Below are 23,148 nucleotides of genomic sequence, written 5' to 3' on the forward strand. Positions count from 1 at the left end.
TGTTCAGTATTGTCCGTTTTAGAGTTGCATCTTAAAAAATTCACTAGATGTAATAGGACAATTCAGCACTGGACAGCTCCTGATACAATTTCGACTGGGCGCTTGACTGGGCGTGGTCTAACGACCCAGCGAGAAATCTCATTGGATGTGAACAACGGGGGTCGACGCTATCGGAGATTATCTTGTTTTTGTCGCCATATCTTTCAGACAGGCTTCGAAGGAAAATGACTTTTCTGCATAGTTAATTGTGGAGATAATGCAAAAGCCCATGCCTGTTCATCCCGATTATAAAAATAGTACACATGGGTAGTGCACCGTGACTGACAGCTCTGTATCTCCACGCCTCAACATGGATGAACAGAATATTCAACTAACAGTTCACGCAAAGGAACGAATGTGATGGGTGCCGATGGTAGCAAAAACAGTAAGGCAAGTTGTTTATTTTATTTCGAAAATATGACTGATGAGAAAAGTTGTAGTCCTACATTTTGTAAATCTCGTGTACTTTGGGGAAACCATGCATGTGTATTAGACACCTGCTTACTGTGGCATGTAGGACAAACGAGAGTTTTCTGTTTGTGAATGTGAACTGCTTTTGTGTTCAGTGATATGCTATGTCACAGTAAAGCAACGCAAAATATACTTATTTTTAACAACTAAATTGGTATCGGTCAATTTAAGAGACATTTTACTGAGAAAAAATAAATAAATTAAAAAAAAAAATTAAATAAATATATATATATATATATATATATATATATATATATATATATATATATATTTACAACAAAGTCTTGTGAAGCTAGTAAGTGTTTTACAATGTATTTAAAAACATGGAAAACAATATTTAATTATTCATTCACGTATGAAAGCTATGTTGTGCTCATGTATGACGCATTCTTGTGCAGTGGAAGTAATATTTTCTGTAAGCACAGTAATTCTCAGACTCATTTCACATTAGTAACCTCAAGGAACTCAAAACACGTGCCATCAGTGCATGACTTCCAACCTTTAATTAATATAAATTTGATTGTAATTCTGTAACTACGCAGGTGTTACCTGATTCTCTTTATATATATATATATATATATATATATATATATATATATATATATATATATATATATATAAACATTAAAAACAAATGTCCATACATGAAATGTGTTCTAATATTGATATTTAAAACGTAATAATTTTCACTGAAATTCATCATCACCACTGCACATTGTCAGAACCATTACAGCCACAAATGTTGTTTTAATGATATATTGTTTTAATGACATTATTAAACTTTTGTGGTAAAATACTGATTATTGTAACTTCTGAGTACTGTAAGCTGTTGGCATGAGCTGTATTAAAATGTCATCATCATTATATATGTGTCCACCCAATATGTCTCAATATTTTATTTATTTATTTATTTTGAGTTTGAAATAATTTTATTATGGTGATGACAAAGTATAACTACTCCCTCAGTGGAAAGTATAGTTACCTTTCAGTTTTCATACTTTATGGCCTCAATGTGATCAACTGGCTTTATCTTGATTATTGATTATGGTGACCAAAAGTGATTTGTTTGATCAAACTTTATTGTATTCTTACGTATACTCTTAGTCAATCATGACAAACCTGCACTGGAAAAAAGTGGTAATCTTTTATTTCTGCTTGATCTAACCCTTAACACTAATGATTTAGTCAAAATAAATATTTTTTCACTTGAATAAAACCAGTTTAGTTTATATGTTACCACATGAAGCACATTTGTTAGGTTACAAAACATTTTTACAGTGTGAGGACAGGTATATTTTTGGTAAACATTAGTATATTCTATTCACTAACACTAAAAACAGCTATCACTCTTTCAATTTGACACTTGTCAATTGAAAATGAAAGGACTTTTTTATTTGGCACATTCATTAATCCACAGTTGACTCATGAACATAAAAACGATAAAAATTGGAAACGTGCATTTGTTACCTTAAGGAGCTATTTCTACCTGATCTAACCCTTAAAGATGAATTTTGTTTTAATGTTGATTCTGTAATGTTAAATAATATTTTGCATGATTCAAAACAGTTTTCCCCTGTCTGTCACTCACTTGACGTTGTGTCGATGTAGTGACACTAGGGGTCACTCTTGGGAGCCCGAGACACCTCTGGTCTTTGATAAAAGGCCAATGAAAATTGGCAAGTGGTATTTTCATGCCACTCCCCCAGACATACGGGTATAAAAGAAGCTGGTATGCAACCACTCATTCAGATTTTCTCTTCGGAGCCGAACGGTCATGCTCACTAAGCTGAATTCCCATGACTGTTCATTCACTTCTGCTGGATCTGACGGCGCATTTCAGCGGCTTCTCCCCCCTCTGCACTGGTGCACTGCAGAGAATGCCCCTGGGCGCTTTGGCAGAAATAAAAGAGTATATTTCTCTAAAAGAGTGGCACACATGGAACATCTTTTTAAAGACACGTCTTTTTAAGGATGCTTTTCCATTTGTGTGTTATTCCTGGTTGCGCTCATTATCTCTCGCCTTCTGACGGTCACGATCACTGTCTTTCGTGTCTGGGCACTGCTCACGTGGAGACAGCGTTCGTGGATGGGTCATGTACTCATTGCAAGAACATGTCCATGGCAACGATGCAGTCGCGGCTTACCTTCGTAAGAAAGCAAGCCACCCCAGAGGCTCCCCGCCTCGGTCCTTCTACCTACGGGTATGAGGCCAGCGCGGCTAGCACTGGGGGTGATTTGGGGACCCTAATGGGACCACCTCCGCTGGGTATCCCCCCACGGACCTCCCATTCCCCAGCATGCTCGTCTGCCCCGATCGGGCTTCCGGATGAGTCCGCCGGCTTGTCTCACGGCAGTTCGACCTCTTATTCGGAGCCTACGAAGGTGATGAGCTCTCGAGCGCAGCATCGGAGAGTGGGCTCGTCCAGTCGGACGTGGAAGCCTCAGCTGGGCTCCTCCCTTCGGGTGCGGTCGCCCAGTCACAGGCTGACGCGGAGATGATGACATGCTTTCCCGGGCAGCCGCGAGCGTCAGGCTAGAGTGGAACCCTATGCTCTCCCCTGAACCCTCGTGGCTCGATGATTGGTTCCTGGGCTCAAAGCCATGCCCCGCCCCAGTTCCTTTCTTCCCGGAAAGTACATGAAGATCTGACAAGGTCGTGGGAGGTTTACTGACAAGGTTTACTGCCCGGTCCCGAACTTTCAGCTTCCCCGCCCTCACTACCCTCGATGGTGGGGCGGCCAAGGGCTATTCGGCAATCCCCCCCGGTGGATAAAGGTGCTCGCGGTGCACCTATGCCCGCAGAGCGCCGCTACCTGGCGCGGGCGTCCAAAGCTCCCGTCCAAGGCCTGTAGGTTTACGTCGTCTGTGACAGCCAAGGCCTTCAGTGCCACTGGACAAGCCTCCTCCGCCCTGCACGCCATGGCTCTCTTGCAAGTCCACCAAGCCAAGGCGCTAAAGGAACTGCATGAGGGTAGTTCCACCCCGGGATTGATGCAGGATCTGCGCTTGGTGACTGACCTCGCTCTCCGGGCGACGAAGGTCACGGCGCGGTCTCTCGGGCGGGCGATGTCCACCTTGGTGGTCCAGTAGCACCACCTTTGGCTCAACCTGGTCAAGATGGGAGAGGCTGACAAGGCACGGTTCCTTGCTGCCCCATTTCCCAAGTTGGCCAGTCCGGTGAAACCGAGGACTTTGCCCAGCAGTTCTCAGCGGTGAAGCAGCAGACTGAGGTTATCCGGCACATCCTGCCTCGGTGTGGCTCAAGATCCCGCACCCCATCTGCTTGTCGCCAAGGGCGTCCCCCTGCGGTGACTGCATCAGCTCTGCCGCAGCGTGCCCCTGCAGCCCGGACCCGGGCCCGGCCCCGGCATGGAGCCCACCGCAGGAAGCAGACGCCATCCGTCTCGCGGCCGCCAAGAACCCGCGAAAGGCTTCGAATGCCCCCGAGACGGGCGACCCAGGGACGAGGAAACCCGCTGCTCTGGAGCTGGTAAGCAGACCACTCCATCCCCCGGTCGAGGGCTGGGAGGAGAATCTTTTGTTACCTTTGCATTTAATTGCGCTGCATGCCCAAGTGGCTGCAGTACCCAAGAGTTCAGCAAGAGCGGTTTCCTTGTCCTGTCATCATGACCACCATCCACCACTCCATTTTGGCAGGTTTGGTGCTCCAGCGGTGGTCTCCCCGCCCCTGAGCACCCAGCTGTGGCACAAATCCACCCCCGATGTGACAGTCTCCTCGGGTCATGAGGACAGGCCTCTTCCTCCCCTATCCCAGGCTGTTCTGGGGGTGGTCACAAGGAGCCAGGTAAGTACTTCAATGTCCCTGAACTCAGCACAGCCACGACACGGTGTGGCACCTCAGGCTCTGCCCCGCCGCGAGGCCCCACCCACCGGTACGTCTGATGAGATTGTCCCTCCAGCTGAGATGAAGAAGGGGTTTTACAGCCCCTACTTCATTGTACCGAACAAAGGCGGTGGGTTGCGGCCAATCTTGGAACTGCGATTACTGAACCAGGCTTTACACAGACTCCTGTCTTAGATGCTGATGCAAAGACGCACTCTAGCGGGCGTCCGGCATCAAGATTGGTTCGCGGCGGTAGACCTGAAGGACGCATACTTCCACGTCTCGATTCTACCTCAACACAGACCCTTCCTGCGGTTTGCATTCATGGGTCGGGCCTATCAGTACAAGGTCCTCCCTTTTGGTTTTTCCTTGTTCCCTCGTGTCTTTACGAAGGTCGCAGAGGCAGCCCTTGCCCCGCTAAGGGAAGTGGGCATTCGCATCCTCAACTATCCTGACGGTTGGCTAATCCTAGCTCACTCTTGGGATGTGTTGTGTGCACACAGGGACCTGGTGCTCTCGCACCTCAGCCGACTAGGGCTTCGGGTCAACTGGGAAAAGAGCAAGCTCCTCCCGGTTCAGAGCATCTCTTTTCTCGGTTTGGAGTTGGACTCAGTCTCGTTGACGGCGCGCCTCACGAACGAGCGCACACAGTCAGTGCTGACCTGTTTGAAGGCTTTCAAACAGAAAACAGCGGTTCCACTGAAACTTTTTCAGAGGCTCCTGGGGCATATGGCATCCTCAGCGGTTGCCACTCCACTCGGGTTGATGCATATGAGACCGCTTCAGCACTGGCTTCAGACTCGAGTCCCGAGATGAGCAGGACACATCACGTGGCCATCACACCGATCTGTCACCATCTCTTCAGCCCTTGGACCAACCTCATTTTTCTATGGGCAGGCGTTCCCCTAGAGCAGGTCTCCAGACACGTCGTGGTCATGACAGATGCCTCCAAAACAGGCTGGGGCACTGTTTGCAACGGGCATGCAGCCGCCGGCTTATGGACGGGCCCGTGGATGCATTGGCACATCAACTGCCTCGAGTTGCTGGCAATTCTGCTCGCCCTGTGGAGGTTCCGGCCATTCCGGCAAGCACATGTTAGTTCGGACAGACAACACGGCAGTGGTAGCATATGTCAACTGTCAAGGTGGTCTGCGCTCCCGTTGTATGTCACAACTCGCCCGCCGTCTCCTCCTCTGGAGTCAGCAGCACCTCAAGTCGCTGCGAACCACTCACATCCCGGGCGACCTCAACACTGCATTGGACACGCTGTCACAGCATGTTACCCTCAGGGGAAAGTGGAGACCCCACCCTCAGGTGGTCCAGCTGATCTGGAGTTGATTCGGACAGGCACAGGTAGATCTGTTCGCCTCCCAGGAATCGCTCTGGTACGCCCTGACCGAGGCACCTCTCGGTATAGATGCGCTGGCACACAGCTGGCCCCCTGGACTGCGCAAATATGTGTTTCCCCCAGTGAGCCTACTTGCACAGACACTGTGCAAGGTCAGGGAGGACGAGGAGCAGGTCATGCTGGTAGCACCCTACTGGCCCACCCAGACATGGTATTCAGATCTCACGCTCCTCGCGACAGCGAGCCCCCTTTGAGCCTTTGCAGTCAGCTGAGCTTAAAGCACTCTCCTTGAAGACTGCCCTCCTGACTGCATTCACTTCCATCAAGAGGGTAGGAGACCTGCAAGCATTCTCTGTCAGCAAAACGTGCCTGGAGTTCAGTCCGGGCTACTCTCACGTGATCCTGAGACCCCGACTAGGCTATGTGCCCAAGGTTCCCACGACCCCTTTTAGGGACCAGGTGGTGAACCTGTAAGCGCTGCCTCAGGAGGGGGCAGACCCAGTCCTGACGTTGCTATGTCCGGTGTGTGCTTTACGCATCTATTTGGATCGCACGCAGAGCTTTAGAGTCTCTGAGCAGCTCTTTGTCTCCTTTGGTGGACAGCAGAAAGGAAGCGCTGTCTCCAAGCAGAGGATCATTGACGCCATAATTATGGCATATCACACCCAGGATGTGCTGCCCCCGGTAGGGCTAGGAGCCCATTCTACCAGGGGTGTAGCGGCCTCCTGGGCCCTGGCCAGGGGCGCCTCTCTAACAGACATTTGCAGAGCAGCGGGCTGTGCAACACCCAACACCTTGCGAGGTTCTACAACCTCCAGGTGGAACCAGTTTTGTCCCGTGTAGTGGCACGCAATACAAGCAGGTAAGTCCGGGACAGCCAGCCGAGTGTATCGCTTGCACATAGCACCTTCCACCTCCCCTGAGCTGAAGACGTGCGCCATTAAATCCCAGTAGTGTTCACAAACTGTGTTCCCTGGCTGACTTCCTCCAAGCCCTGTGGCAGTCGAGTTTTCGGAGAGACTTGCTGCCGGCCCAGTACATGTGCTAACTAAAGCCCTGTACTGGGGTAGGTGCTCCGCATGTGGCGGTTCCCCGTAGGTAACCCCATGCGATGTATATCTTCCGTTAATTAGTTTCCCTGTTGGCAAACTGCGTCTTCCTTGGGCAGAGGCCCCTCTGCCCCAGTCTCCATGTTTGTAGTAACTCCTCCCCCGTTGGGTAGGACCTACCATGAGACTTCTCCACATGACAGACTTCCGACATAGTTCGGCAAGACCATGTGACGTATTTCCACTTAAATACCTCCCCTCTCTCTGGGCGAGGTGTGGTCTCCGCAGTCCTCCCCTTGGGAGGGACACCCCCCAACTAGACCTGGTCGGCCCAGTCGGATAATCCCCCTTTTTTTTAGGGAGTGGAAAAAAAGAAGGGGAAAAGAGGCCACGACTGGGCTAGCCTGTCTCTATCTTTTGGGTAGTCGACTTGTCCCAAAGGGCCGTTCGACACTCATAACAGTGCTGGGGAGGTTACGTGTCAGCCTGGTGCGCTGGCTATGAGGCACACAGTGGTCTGCCCATCACACACCGCCAGTTCACGTAACACAGTTCATCCAGTTGCAGCGTTTTGTATAGGGACCCCTAGTGTCACTTCATCGACACAACGTCGAGTGAGTGACAGATAGGGAATGTCCTGGTTACTTGCGTAACCTCCATTCCCTGATGGAGGGAACGAGACGTTGTGTCCCTCCTGCCACAACGCTGAACTACCCGCTGAAATGGCCGAGACCTTGTCTCGGCTCCTCAGCATAAAACCTGAATGAGTGGTTGCATTCCAGCTCCTTTTATACCCGTATGTCCGGAGGTGTGACATGCAAATACCACTCGCAAATTTTCATTGGCCTTTTATCAACGACCAGGGGTGTCTCGGGCTCCCAAGAGTGACACCTAGTGTCACTACATCGACACAACATCTCATTCCCTCCATCAGGGAATGGAGGTTACGCAAGTAACCAGGACGATTTATATGTTACCACAAGAAGCATATTTTTTAGGTTAAACGTTTTCAGTGCAGTGTGGGGACATAAATAAAACAGTTCATTTTACCCATTAAATGCCATAGAAATTGTACTTCTTTAATGATGTCATACTGTATAGCCAGTTATTTTCTTCATTTTTCCTGCAGCTATTTACTATTAGAAAAACAATGACATTTTTTTCCCACCTTTTGTCACTGCTGGGGCTGCATGTTGAAAAATGGGTCGTGACTGAGTAAGAGTAACACAATAAAGTATTGATTTAATGATGTTCTGTTTGTGTTATATCATTCACACCAGTACACAGGGTCAGAGGAGCAGTCGCACACATCCGGATGGAGGGGGTTTCTTTCCACTGTGGGTATTTCTCTCCCTTTGGCTCTCTTCCGCATCAACCCACAACGAATCGGGTCACAACGAATGATTTATGACAAGGAGCCATCCATCCCTGAGCACTTGCTCTCCTCAATGCCTTGTCCTGAGAAACTCCGTATGGAATGGAGTCTGCCGAGCTTTATCAACATGTTTCTGCCTGAGTTTCCCCACCGCAACATCCCAGGACATGAACATTTTCAGGTGAGTGGCCTCTAAGGGCAAAAGTGAAAATGTTTTAGGTCATAAGTCAACATTTTCTCATTACCTAATAATAATTTTTCTTTTCCTCATTATTGTAACAATTATATTTTTACCCTGTCTAAAACCCTTAGATCCTGGGTTACATAGCCAAAGGATCTTTTGGTCCAATTTTAAAGGTGAAGGATAAGTCAAAGCAAAAGACCTATGCAGTTAAGGTAAAATCATTGTCTGTAATTCTGCATATATATGAATACAGTTTTGCCTCTGGATTATAGCACATCCTGTCATAGTAACACAGTAATGTTTGTAAAAAAAAAAAATTGTCTACGGTAGGTTATTCCAAAGTCTGAGATTCTACGCTTGGGAGTGTTGGAGCAATCTAAAGAGGAAGTAATAGTCCAGGTGAGCCCTAGTCCACATCTCACCTTTTTATGATATCATCTTTTCGGTCTTATGGTCTTTGTCATTTTTACAAGCACAGACTATTCTTTCTATGAATAAGTTAACTGTACAAACAAATGAGGTGTTTGTAGAACTTAGAGACAAAAATTAAGGCATCAGTTTTCATGTTTTATTTAGTTTAATTTACTTATTTGTTTGAAGTAAATGTTTATACTAAACTAACAGGACAAGTTCACATGGTTTTAAAGTTACCATTATTGCAACAATTACCTATTTAGATGAAGTAACTAAGATTTCTCAAGTTGTATTAACTTAAAAAGACAACCTGGTCTCAAAAAATCATGTTACAATACCTACATGTTTGAAAAATTATTATTACGTACTTTTTATGCTTTGTGGATGTTTGGTGGTGAAATAAACACTAGAGGTGCTACACTGAAAAAATGACGAGTAAGATTAACTTCATTTTTTATTTTGCAGGTTCTTTTTCTAAGTAAATATTAATGGTCTAAAACTAAGTAAAATCTACTTAACTTTATGACATAATATTGATTAAAGCAGGTGAGTAAATTTAACTTAAACATTTTAGTAAATTTAATAACTTTTACTTAGAAATGCAATATACATGGTGCTTGAATAAACTATATACAATATACATGGTTAAATTGACATAAACATCTTATTTAACATGTCACATTCTGAATTTTCCTTACAAAAATGTTTTATCGTACCACATGACATATGGAAGCCTCCCACAGGGAAACTTATGCATGCTATGTAGTCTATGAGACTACATCACCCGGCATTACTGGTGATAGAAACTAAAATCAGAGCATGCAGACCTCAACACTTGGTGTATAAAACACCACGACTTGACAATCAACAGATCCTTTTTTTGATCATAAACGGGTAATTTTGAGTAGAAAATTCACTTAAGACTGCACAAAACAAGAAGTTACTAAATGTAACAACAAAATTAACAACAAAATTAACAACAAAAATGATGTTAATAAACTTGCAAACAGTGAAACCATGCAAGCTCATGTATTATCGAAGCCCAGTGCATGCTGGAAACACCAGCTTCGAAAAGTTACGAAAAATTTACTTATTTTATTTACCAGTGAAATTTACAAAAATTAGCGGTCACACTTTATATTAGGTGGCCTTAACTACTATGTACTAACATTAAATGCATACAAGACTATGTATTTACTGTGTAAATACATGTTGTTCCATAAAATTCCCACATTTGCTGCTACTGAGGTTGAGGTACATGTAAGGTTTAAGAGTAAGGGTTAGAGTTAGGTTTTGGGGTAAGGGTTGGGTTAGGGTTAGGGGTAAATTTAACAGTGTAACTACAAATGTAATTAAATGCAAGTACTTTAAATGTAATTACATTGCAACATAATAAGTACATTGTATCAAACGGTTAAGTACATAGCCACCTAATATAAAGTGGGTCCAAATTAGCAAATAAATATGAAAAGGTTGTCTTCTTTAGGATTAATACATGACACACTGTAAAAATAACAAACAATCAAAAATAATATTAGAATTAGAATTTACTTAATATTTTCAAGTTCACGCTTTAACATATTCAGTGTAGAAAGTACTTAATCTTTTCTGCTATATTTACTACACCACAAAATCATTTTTTTTCAGTGTAAAACAACAATGACTTTTGTTCACATTCACACAAATCGTGAGTAAAACGGCAGATGATCAGTTCATAAACACTTACTTTTAGCTCTGTGCTCTGTCCTCACACAATGCTATCTTATGACATTTAAACACTTTTACTACAGTGAGGCATTTTAACATTTGCATTTCATAATCAACTTAATTTACAATTAAATAGCTCAACTGAAAGAGCATTGTACTTGCGATGCATGTACTTGCGATGCAAAGCGTGCAAGTAGACATGTAAGCCAAAATCGTCATTGAAACACCACCAAATGTCATGGTTACTTCAGCAATTGCGCTTTTAATCTCACATTTGCTTTTTATGACAATATCGGTAAGGTTTGGAAGAAAATGTAAATTTTGTTTAGCGCCACTCAGTATTCATTTTATCTAGGAACTGCCGCAACATATGTAAGGAGCCACGTAATATCATTTTGCAAACATTTCGCCACTTTCATGCAATTTTTATGAGATTAGGCTCTTAAAATGCCACACACATAAAAACATTGCATTAATCCAACAAAGATGCTATGTTCATTGGTTCAAACATTATTATATATTGTAACAGAAAAGCTGCATCGAGATGCATTACTTGTGTTGTTAGAACTAAAGACTAGTATGTATGCCTTAAAACTACAATAATCAAGAAAATCTTTGTTGTTGTTTTTTTTTTAAGCATTATTTACTTGATCTAAGACAGTGGTTCTCAAAGTGTGGGACAAGCCCGTAGGGGGGGCGCGGAGGTATTGCAAGGGGGCCGTGGAAGACTGCCCCGTCCTCAAATCTCGTTCACTAGTTTCACACATTCAACAAAAATAGTGAAAATACACATAAGAACCGATGTGTGCAATTTCTTTTCCTCTGCCTTTTCTCCTGCATTGTTTAAACTTACGCCTGGCACCGCAGCGCATCATGCTCACACAGCTCTTGACAGCCCAAAGCGTTGATGTCAGGTGCGTTCATGTAAACAAGGTCATTCTTGTGTGCGTGCCAGTTTCAAATGAGTGACAAGGTGAATTAACACTTAAATTTAAGTCTGTTCCTCACACAACACTATCATTTGGCTTCAGAGGAATTGAAATCTAAGGCACGAGTGTTATGGATGACTTTAATGGCACTTTTATGCTCGCTTTCGGAGTTTGGACAGCCACAAACACGATCCTCTCGTCCCTCAATCTTGTGTTTCACAGATGAAAAAAGTAATACTGATTTTGAATGATAAGGGTGAGTAAATGATGGCAGAAAGGTCAGTTTTTATTAAAGTTTATCAGTATCATTAATCAGGTGCAAATTATTGTCCAGTGGTCCAAAAGTTTTTCTTGTTTCAAAGGGGGGCGTGACCCGAAAAAATTGAGAACCACTGATCTAAGAATATTTTTTACTCAGAACTGTGGAAACCCAGGTGGTGCTTTAGTGTGTGTTTTCTGCAGCAACAGTCAAAAAAAATGTATGCTCAATTTTAATTTGATGAACGAGAGCTAACATGAGCAGGTCTCTTTTGCACCCTGGTTCAGGCTGAGTTCATAACCCACAGAGGTTTATGACTCACTCTGCCTGTGCTCTTGTTGTCAAACTGTTGACTTGCAGCGTCAGGTTCGCCACCCTTTTGTCCATGACCTGCAGGACTGCTGGCAGACCCAGCGGCACATCTACATTAGTGAGTGATTCAGAACACACACCCTGCCCCAGCTCTCCTCTTGCCTGTCCCACCAGAAAGTCACTCTTCCCTTATGCCAGGTGCCATGTGACCCAGTGCCCATAAAGAGAGTAAAGTTTCTGATGTGTTTTTCATCTTCACCCTGAAGCTCCCACAAACTATTGTTCAAGCTTTATTCTGATGAAACTTCAGCATTTTTTTATTCTGTGAGCAGCTGTGAGAACATATATTACCTTTAGGAGTCAACAGACAATATCACACAAGCAAGAGTGCTGTTGAACTGAATGTCAGCACAGCTGTGATTACCTGTGGCCTCGTGCCTATAGCCGTATCATAACCGTCCTAATAATCAGTACAGCAGCACTCTTGCCTGTGTGATATTGCTTAATAATATAGTAAAATTTACTATATTGTAATATTTAGTACATTGTGATTGACTATACATGACTGATTATATGTGGCACACTGTGTACAGAGTACAGGATCAGGTATTTCAAACTCCGCAGTTCATGGAGTTGTATAAAATATGGTTGCTACCCACAGTGGTGATATCTTGACAGTTCTGCTCACTTGATGTATAAAGCAACATAGTCTCATGTCAACTTGCACTAATCTTATGGCTTGTACAAAAGGTACAACTGTTATTCCCATAGAGACCAACCAGTTATCTAACAGAATTTCAAATCAATACAATACAGGAATCACATTTTAGTTAGCTTGCTATCATACACTTTATTTAGAAAAGAAATGTCTGTAAACAAATTTGGTTACTCATTCCATATTTATTTATGCAATACAAATAACTCATGTATGTCAATAACCTGTAATATGCCTCCCTCGTCACGTTCCAAACACAGATGTTCTCTTTCTTCCATGGTAAACAAAACTTATTTTCTTTTTAAAACTATGGTTAGTTTTAGGGTTTAAGAAAGGGGTTAGGTTTAGGGTTTAGGTAAGGGGTTAGACTTCATGGTTAGGTTTAGGTTTGGGTTAGGAGTTAAACTTAGTAAAACAATTAATAGTAATCATTGTTTCATTTAATTTTCTCTGTGGGAGTAAAAGTCGTACGTTTTTGTACAAGCCAACTCTTGCGATTTTGCCATCTTATACTATTGTTATGACTTGTGATGAGACCAGAATGTCTGCCTGGGGAATTTAGGGCCGTTCAGTCATTCAATTATTAAATCGACAGTAATGGTCGGGTTATACTATAAAAAGTGAATACGAGCAGTTATTGCACATTGCCATTTCTTTCCGACCTGACTCTTAAATATTACTTTCAGCTGTGAAACCTTATGTATTCAGGCTGATTCAGTCATATTAATATATTTGACTTGAATAATAACAGTTCATTTAGATGTTTCCAAATGAAGTACATATTATGTTATTTGCCAATTTATTTTTACAGTGCATTAAATCCTGTGGATAACAGGGGAGCAAGATGGATAGAGATTGTACTCTCACCGGCCACTTTATTAGGGACACCTGTACATCTACTTATTCATGCGATTATCTAATCAGCCAATGATGTGGCAGCAGTGTAATGTATAAAATCATGCAGATATGGGTCAGGAGCTTCAGTTAATGTTTACATCAACCATCAGAATAGGGAAAAAATTAGATCTCAGTGATTTCGACCGTGGCATGATTGTTGGTGCCAGACAGGCTGGTTTGAATATTTCTGTAACTGCTGATCTCCTGGGATTTTCATGCACAACAGTCTCTAGAGTTTACTCAGAATGGTGTCAAAAACAAAAAACATCCAGCAAGGGGCAGTTCTGCAGACGAAAACGCCTCATTAATGACAGAGGTCAGAAGAAAATGGCCAGACTGGTCCAAGCTGACAGGAAGGTGACAGTAACCTAAATTAACACACGTTACAAACGTGCTATGCAGAAAAGCATTTCGGAATGTACAACACGTCGAACATTGAGGCGGATGGGCTACAGCAACAGAAGACCATGTTGGGTTCCACTTCTGTCAGCCAAGAACAGGAAACTGAGGCTGCAGTGGGCACAGGCTCACCTAAACTGGACAGTAGATGATTGGAAAAACATCACCTGGTCTGACATATCTGGATATCTGCTGAGGTACACAAATGGTATGCCCACTGAAACCTCAGTTTTCTGTTCTTGGCTGACAGAAGTGGAACCCAACGTGGTCTTCTGCTGTTGTATCCCATCTGCCTCAAGGTTGGACATGTTTTGCATTTCTGAGATGCTATTCTGCTCACTACAATTGTACATTCTGAGTAAATTCTAGAGACTGTTATGCGTGAAAATCTCCGAAGATCAGCAGTTACAGAAATACTCAAACCAGCCCGTCTGGCACCAACAATCATGCCACGGTCGAAATCACTGAGATCACAATTTTTTCCCCATTCTGATGGTTGATGTGAACATTAACTGAAGCTCCTGACCCATATCTGCATGATTTTATACATTACACTGCTGCCACACGATTGGCTAATTAGATAATCACATGAATAAGTAGATGTACAGGTGTACCTAATAAAGTGGCCGGTGAGTGTATGTTAAAGCGATAGTTTTGCCAACACCTATTTGTCACCAGGACTGCAAATAATCCTGCTTCCAGGTTTTATGATACCTCAGTCCAAACCTCACCTCATTTTTCCAACCCAAGTGTCTGATTTCCCAGTAAATTCAGTATGAGAGAGTGAATTTCCTTTTCCACTATGGTTTTCAGCCCTTGAATGCTTTCTCCTAGCTAATGCTGTGATGAACATGGCACTTAATTTGATTATCACCTGATTCTTCGTTCACCACCTCCGCATTTTATTTCACAGTTTTATTCCTTTGTTGTACTGCCTATGTGAAGATACTTATTCAGTCTAGATCACAAATGGGTTCATTTATGTCACCAAGATCTTCAAGCTTTAGATCCTTGTTTACAACACAGGATATTCTGTTTGTAGTGTGAACAACATGATGTTTTATCAGACAGTATTCTGAATTTGTGTGTGAGTGCACAAATGTTTGAAACAGATGGTCTTGACTGATGCATTAATATGAATCTGGTCATCTCCCAAAGTGGCAGATGTTTTCACTGTGTTTACTTGCACTTTCCCTGTATTAGTTAGATTTTTGTGTTTATCTTTGTGTTTATGTGTCTGTGTTTGGTGTTTGTACATTCATGCGCTGTTTATATGATTTGATTGTGGGTTTTTTTCCCTCTCTAGTGTGTGATTACTGCAGTACAGGGGACTTGTACACATACTGGGTTATGATTGGTCAGTTTGAAGAAGATGTGGTGAAAGTGTTTGCAGCTGAATTGGGTTCTGCAGTAGGTAAGAGATTGTTCTTATTACACCATCAAATGCATATATGGATTTCTCACATATTCAGGGTTATACTATAGATATATATATATATATATATATATATATATATATATATATATATATATATATATATATATACAGGTGCATCTCAATAAATTAGAATGTCGTGGAAAAGTTCATTTATTTCAGTAATTCAACTCAAATTGTGAAACTCGTGTATTAAATAAATTCAATGCACACAGACTGAAGTAGTTTAAGTCTTTGGTTCTTTTAATTGTGTTGATTTTGGCTCACATTTAACAAAAACCCTTTTAAAAAAACATTTAATCTCAACAAATTAGAATACATTATAAGACCAATAAAAAATTTTTAGTGAATTGTTGGCCTTCTGGGAAGTATGTTCATTTACTGTATAGGTACTCAATACTTGGCAGGGGCTCCTTTTGCTTTAATTACTGCCTCAATTCGGCGTGGCATGGAGGTGATCAGTTTGTGGCACTGCTGAGGTGGTATGGAAGCCCAGGTTTCTTTGACAGTGGCCTTCAGCTCATCTGCATTTTTTGGTCTCTTGTTTCTCATTTTCCTCTTGACAATACCCCATAGATTCTCTATGGGGTTCAGGTCTGGTGAGTTTGCTGGCCAGTCAAACACACTAACACCATGGTCATTTAACCAACTTTTGGTGCTTTTGGCAGTGTGGGCAGGTGCCAAATCCTGCTGGAAAATGAAATCAGCATCTTTAAAAAGCTGGTCAGCAGAAGGAAGCATGAAGTGCTCCAAAATTTCTTGGTAAACGGGTGCAGTGACTTTGGTTTTCAAAAAACACAATGGACCAACACCAGCAGATGACATTGCACCCCAAATCATCACAGACTGTGGAAACTTAACACTGGACTTCAAGCAACTTGGGCTATGAGCTTCTCCACCCTTCCTCCAGACTCTAGGACCTTGGTTTCTAAATGAAATACAAAACTTGCTCTCATCTGAAAAGAGGACTTTGGACCACTGGGCAACTGTCCAGTTCTTCTTCTCCTTAGCCCAGGTAAGACGCCTCTGACGTTGTCTGTGGTTCAGGAGTGGCTTAACAAGAGGAATACAACAACTATAGCCAAATTCCTTGACATGTCTGTGTGTGGTGGCTCTTGATGCCTTGACCCCAGCATCAGTCTATTCCTTGTGAAGTTCACCCAAATTCTTGAATCGATTTTGCTTGACAATCATAAGGCTGCGGTTCTCTCGGTTGGTTGTGCATCTTTTTCTTCCACACTTTTTCCTTCCACTTAACTTTCTGTTAACATGCTTGGATACAGCACTCTGTGAACAGCCAGCTTCTTTGGCGATGAAAGTTTGTGGCTTACCCTCCTTGTGAAGGGTGTCAATGATTGTCTTCTGGACAACTGTCAGATCAGCAGTCTTCCCCATGATTGTGTAGCCTAGTGAACCAAACTGAGAGACCATTTTGAAGGCTCAGGAAACCTTTGCAGGTGTTTTGAGTTGATTAGCTGATTGGCATGTCACCATATTCTAATTTGTTGAGATAGTGAATTGGTGGGTTTTTGTTAAATGTGAGCCAAAATCATCACAATTAAAAGAACCAAAGACTTAAACTACTTCAGTCTGTGTGCATTGAATTTATTTAATATACGAGTTTCACAATTTGAGTTGAATTACTGAAATAAATGAACTTTTCCACGACATTCTAATTTATTGAGATGCACCTGTATATATATATATTTTTTCTTAATTATTATTATTGTTATTATTATTTGCTGTAGTACAGTAGCTGTCCTTAAAGGTGCAGGGTGGCACCAAACAGATTTTTTTTAATGCTAAAAAAGGTGGATATTACATCATATTGTCTCAATGCAATCTTGTTGGCTCCTGTTGCTATTTGAATGAGTACTAAACCCGATCAAGGATGATTTTATTATATAAACCGCAGTGTGATGATTTAATTTTGCCTGAAGATTTATTATAAGTATAAATGACTAAGTTCCAGCATGAAACTCTGAATGGCGCAAGTGATAGGTTCTTTGAACACGTTATCTATTAGCCAATCAGCTCACTCACATGGTGTAAGCTGATAGGTCTTATGGCGTCTAATCGGATAGCCAGTCAACTTGCATACACTTTCTTTGCCTAACGGTTTCACTGCATCACGCTGGGAGAATTTTCTCTGAAACCCTCCACCTCCCCAGCACCACATGTCTAGATCTGTGGGGATTGTATTTATGTCAAGTTTTGCAGCAGCATGTCATACATGCTTGATACAGCATGTCTTGTGTTTTTCTAAATGTGCAGCAGCAGCAGCATGTCCACATATGCTTAACTCTATATGTCTGTATTATGTTCTAGCAGTAGCAAGTCTCCGTACATGCTCAGCAGCAGCAGTGTAGCAGAACCAGTACACCAAGACCAATATCCTATCAATATATCATGCCCACATTAACATGCAGATATTTCCAAGAGTTATGACTGAACTCATGTTACAACTGTACATAACATTTAATTGCTGATTTTTATTACACGCTTATGTAATAAATAAAAAAGTTCCCGTCTTCCTCAAAAGTCATTTTATGAGTTTTTATTACCATATTATTGTGTATTATGCTTCACATATCATCTCTATTTTATAGGGTTCCTCCATGATTGTGGAATCATCCACCGTGATGTGAAGGTATGAATTGTTGATGATGATTTGATGGCAGACCTTAGATAAATATTTGAACTGTCAAATGCATAAATCCAAAAATGTCTTAATACATTTTCTGTTACATTTTTTTTTAACAGATGGAGAATGTCCTGCTTACTGATCAAGGTGAGACAGCCTGTATTCTTCAGACCTTCCAGTGGAGGGCAGTATGTGTCAGCTTTTTCATGTATACATGGAATCTTCCAGAACATCTAGGATTTATGCTTCAAATTTGTCAAAGTATATAGTATTTTTAAGAATATACAGTATTAATAAATATAATCTAACAAAAAAATTCTGTTCTTAATGTCTTATTAGTTTAACAATGTAGTGCATTATTTCAATAGTTGTTTATAAAAATATTGTGAAATGTCCTGCCAATACAATTCAAATATCATGTAATAAACAGCATAAAGCGTACAGCACAGTCATATTGTAATAATTAATCAAATGCAGTAGATTGATTTTTCCTTTTGCCTACTGAATATCTATGTATTCACCCTATAGTGGTAAGATTATGTGTAACCATTTAAATGTCGGGGTCTTGATATCACATATTTTATATTACAGGCCATCTACGGTTGGCTGATTTTGGTTTGTCTCGACGTCTTGAGTGTGGAGGGAGGGCATTCACTATTTGTGGAACAATCCAATACATGGGTAAATCTATAATAAAACAAGATATGAAAACATATATAGAATTAATTTGAATTAGATATAGAATAGTATACTTAAATAGTCACTTGAAAATTCAAAATGAGTCATTAAATGTAATTTGTGGCTTAGCTAATGAAATGATGTTTATGTCTAGATATGTTTTGAAAGTAAACAAGATTCCTATGAAAACGTCTGTCTCTACAGCTCCTGAAGTCCTTAGCGGTGGCCCCTACAGCCACGCTGCTGATTGGTGGTCTCTCGGCATCCTCATCTTTGCATTGGCCACAGGCAAGGTGAGGTCACAAAGCATGTCAAATGCAAGTGATGCTGTGATTGAATGCTATAATGTCTACAATGCCTGGTAGGTCAAGCAGTCTTTCTCTGCCTTGCTTTTCATATTTTTTTGGGGTAAGAAATATCTCACTTAAGTTGTTAGTTCACCCAAAAACGAAAATTATGTATAATTTACTCACCTCATTTTTCTACCATGTCACCATTCTCTTTCAGTGTGTGGAAATTATGACAGAATTTTCCTTTTTATGTGATCTATCCTTTTGATGCCTACTAGAACTTGAATTAGAATCCAACTTTTGTGTGTGTGTGTCTGTGTGAATGATTGTGTTTTGTTTTTTTTACTTTTTTTGCTAAGTCATTCTAACCCCTCCTCCACCCGTTTGTCTCAGTTTCCTGTGTCTCCAGAGCCAGATCACTGTAGCATGCTGAGGAGGGTACGTTGCTTCCCTTATGAAATGCCAAAAAACTTCTCTCCTGCTTTTGCTCTCCTACTTACAGAGGTGAGCGTTGGACTCTTGCTGGGTTTATTCCCCAAAATGTTCAAACTGACTGTAAACTTGTAAATCTGCTTTTCACTTTATAATGTATTGTTAATCATTGTAGTAATTGCAGAAAGGCACATGATGACATAATGTTCATCAATAGCTGCTCTTACAAGAGCAATGATCAATAAACATATAGAGACAGTGCTCAGTGTCACTCACACAAACACTAAACAGCATCAGGGAAACACAAGTGAAATTAAAATAATGCAATAAACATTAACTAAACTACATCAAACATAACACGGAGCACCCTAAAGTACATAACTGATATTAAAAATAAGAAGAAACATAACTATTCCCATAAAATATAATGAAATGTGATGGGTCACACAGGGAATTCTGGGAATGGACAATTATTGTTTTTATTGTAATTTTAACAATAATTTTCCGTAAAACGTACATGTACTCTTTTGTTAATCATAATATACATTTTTACCATTAATTATACAGTAAAATTGTACTTTTTACATCTAAAAAACATATTTTTTTACAACATTGTACCGTAAAATTGCATTTATTGTCTTGTTAAATTTATGTTATAATTTTTTTCCCGTATATTTTAAGTTAGCTACCTGTTAACCAATGAAAAAATTTTTTACTGTAGCATTTTTACAGTCTTTTACCAGTAAAATTACTGAAATTTTTTACAGTGTTAGGTATAGTGCAATAAAATGAATGTGGATAGCATAGCTCAGATAATGTGGTATTGGAAGAATTGGATGAGAAATGTTTAAGTTCATATTGAAATCTCTTACTTTTGATTGCAGAATTTTGTATATTGGGAATAATGCGCAGAGTTTCTGACAATCTTGAGATCTCTTCTAAAACTCTAGAAGTGACAAATGTGAAATTACTAGGTTCTTTTTCTCAGGAGAAACATCTGTGAAGGAGACTTAAGCAAAGTAATTTGCTCACTGTTTAGTCAAACTGCTGTCTAGGAGAAATAGTTGAGATTTTTTATCTATTGGTAACTTAATGCAAAGAGAATTCCTTATGTTGATATGTCAATTTTGAAAGACTGAACACACAGTGTATTCGGCGACAATAGGTCGAAAGTTTTGCAGCTGATATCGGTCTTTGCTTGCCGAAAAACAAATCACTGCCACCAGTGGCCGAAGCTGGAAGTGTTGTTAAACATATGGGCATGTGAGAGCTCCAGTTAACGGGTTAAATGTCTACATGGGGCGTCAAAAGCAAGTTTTAATTAGCTTTACTCCCTAACCCAAACACCAACCCTAAACCTAACCGTCATTTTAGAGCGAAAATGCAGCCTCCGAATTGTGCTTACCATTGTTTATGTGAACGCGATTACTAACTGATTTCCACAGAACCAGAACCCATGTCTATTAGTAGTGCTACGGGGAACCTGTTTGAATTGATGCAAAAATGTATGATGGGGGATAGCACTTGTCAGTAATTCGGCAGAATGGGGTCGATTTCAGGGTTCATGAACATTCAGAAGCAGCATGTCGATTTCCCATGTGATCATGTTGCTTTTCAACAAATCTTCATGAAATTATTTATTAATGTGTTTTCTGTGCTCTCTTTCTTCATAACAGATTCTTTGTAAGACTCCAACACGTCGCCTTCGGACACTGGACCGCTTCAAACGGCAAACCTTTTTCCACGGCACATCGTTTGATTCCCATCTGCTTCAAAAGACCCCCATGGAGCTGATCCTGGAGCTGAAGAACCGCCCTGACCGTCCTGCTAAAGCCCGTCGAGGCCTGACCCTGGAACCCTTCCCGAACTTTGACTGCGACTTCCTCTTAAACTCACCGTGCACACCCACAGCTCCAGATCTGTCCCCGACTCTTGCCAACATGCAAAGGCATGTACCTCAGGACGATGCTTCCATAAGAGAGGTGTTTGTTTAAGGACCAGAGAGGAAAATGCCAGTTATTGCTTTGTGAATTACTGTAAGACAGTTTATTTAGGAGTTAGAATGTCACATTTATGTAAGATCAAAGAGTCAAAGATTAAACACTTTAGAAGCATGTGGGGAAAGATGGAAACGCTAATAGGGTTTTGAAGTGTATTTCTCTTTTATTGAGACAGTCTTGCATTACATTTACATCCTTACATTTTGTTTAGACATTTGGTGAAATGCGGTTCATAGTTCTTCATGTCCTTTGACAATATTTGACTGTTTTGTCATCATTAATAAGCCAATAGTGGATTTCTTTTCAACAGATACAGTACCATAAATGAAATTCTTTCCAGATTATAAGGAAAAGCAACATCAAAATCTCAGGGACATATTTTAATCCTAAAGCAGTCATTGTTCATGTGTGAAATGGTAATATCCAAAAAGTGGCTACCTATAGCTTTATATGACATTGTATGCTCAGAACTGTGTATTTTCACAGGTAATTTGCATTACGCACTTTTCCCATGTGTTTATTGCTGTTGCTGGTTGAATATATTTTTTTTAAAAGATTGAGTTATGACTGACAAAGGATATGATACATACTGTGGAAGTTTTTGTCCTGAAAGATACTGAAGAATGAGCTCAAGCATGTAGAAAAATGTTTGTTTTGTACATTAAATGTAATTTATAAGAAGCAGCATGGTTATACAGCATGTTATCCTAATGACTTTATTGTTAATACTGTTATTTTAACCACTGCTGAGGGCCTGTGGATCTATGCTCATGTATATATTAATAACCTTGTCTTCCTGAGATGATAATTCTTATTTTTGACACCAACGATCCTTCATTCAAATCTAAGCAAAGAAAATGAAAATAAGTATTGTGTATTTTTCCCCCCAGATGTATTCATCAAACAACCATTAAAAATACATCCACAAGTGTCAGACCCCAAAAATAAAAATTATATATATATATATATATATATATATATATATATATATATATATATATATATATATATATTTAACAGTTTTTTAAAACGTTGCCATTTTGCGAAATCCTTTCATAGGCAATTGACCTCAATGACCCAGTAGAATATCCCAAGAAAAACCCCACTAACCTAAATTTTTTGAACAGCTTGTTAATGTATTGCAATGTAATGTAATTTAATGCAATAACATTACAGCAAACAACTGACATGCTGAAGTGTTATAACCAACCTACAGATGCGAACTGGTTCAGTGGGTTGATGATGGGTAAAGCTGTAACTGGTGCTGCATGTGGTAATTCCAAAAGCCCCACCCACCAGGGTCACAGCACTGCAGTATCAGCTCCAGCTATTATTGAGCAACAATCTACCTCTCAATGCATCTCAATATATAACATGGGACAAGTCCATTTAAAAAAAAAAAAAAAATTCCCTATATGGAGCCTCTTTGTTTATGCATATAAAATATTTGTTTTAATAGTTATAGTAGAACCAGTGATTCCAATTAATTTTGAACAAGTGTTTTGTGACTATCATAGTACAGAGATGGTATCATGGTACAAGGTTTGAAAAACACAATGAGAATGCAAAGAGAATGTCCAAACAAACGTCTTAAGACTTTAAATATTTGTGCATTTTATTTTAATTAAATATGTACTTTTTCTCTTTTTTGTCGTTTGTACAATTAAATTTCACTGGCATTTTCCTTTCCTTTTATTTTTGTTTCATAAGTAGTTTGATACATTATT

At 40.8% G+C, this 23,148-nt stretch overlaps 1 protein-coding gene across 2 annotated transcripts; it reads left to right on the forward strand.

Annotated features, from left to right (window-relative positions):
- Window positions 1-218: 218 nt before the first annotated feature.
- On the forward strand, window positions 219-22,355 carry LOC127429191 (ribosomal protein S6 kinase-related protein-like). Of its 2 annotated transcripts, none has more exons than XM_051678063.1 (12): window positions 219-429; window positions 8,032-8,307; window positions 8,439-8,522; window positions 8,641-8,709; window positions 11,980-12,049; window positions 15,249-15,356; window positions 17,987-18,027; window positions 18,141-18,168; window positions 18,613-18,702; window positions 18,904-18,992; window positions 19,383-19,493; window positions 21,098-22,355. In XM_051678063.1, the coding sequence occupies exons 1-12, from the start codon at window positions 400-402 to the stop codon at window positions 21,413-21,415; spliced, it is 1,314 nt and encodes a 437-aa protein (XP_051534023.1). In that variant the 5' UTR covers window positions 219-399; the 3' UTR covers window positions 21,416-22,355. The 2 variants fall into 2 exon arrangements, with proteins under 2 accessions (XP_051534023.1, XP_051534024.1); XM_051678064.1 differs by having other exon boundaries at window positions 219-424.
- Window positions 22,356-23,148: the final 793 nt, after the last annotated feature.

Source organism: Myxocyprinus asiaticus, chromosome 38 (assembly GCF_019703515.2).
Source record: "Myxocyprinus asiaticus isolate MX2 ecotype Aquarium Trade chromosome 38, UBuf_Myxa_2, whole genome shotgun sequence".
Classification (NCBI taxonomy): domain Eukaryota; kingdom Metazoa; phylum Chordata; class Actinopteri; order Cypriniformes; family Catostomidae; genus Myxocyprinus; species Myxocyprinus asiaticus.

Coding starts and splice junctions, on each gene's coding strand:
- LOC127429191 (XM_051678063.1), top strand. CDS start 400: ATGGGTGCCGATGGTAGCAAAAACAGTAAG. Junction 18,028..18,140: donor TCATCCACCGTGATGTGAAG/GTATGAATTGTT, acceptor TTTTTTTAACAG/ATGGAGAATGTCCTGCTTAC. Junction 18,169..18,612: donor TGTCCTGCTTACTGATCAAG/GTGAGACAGCCT, acceptor TTTATATTACAG/GCCATCTACGGTTGGCTGAT.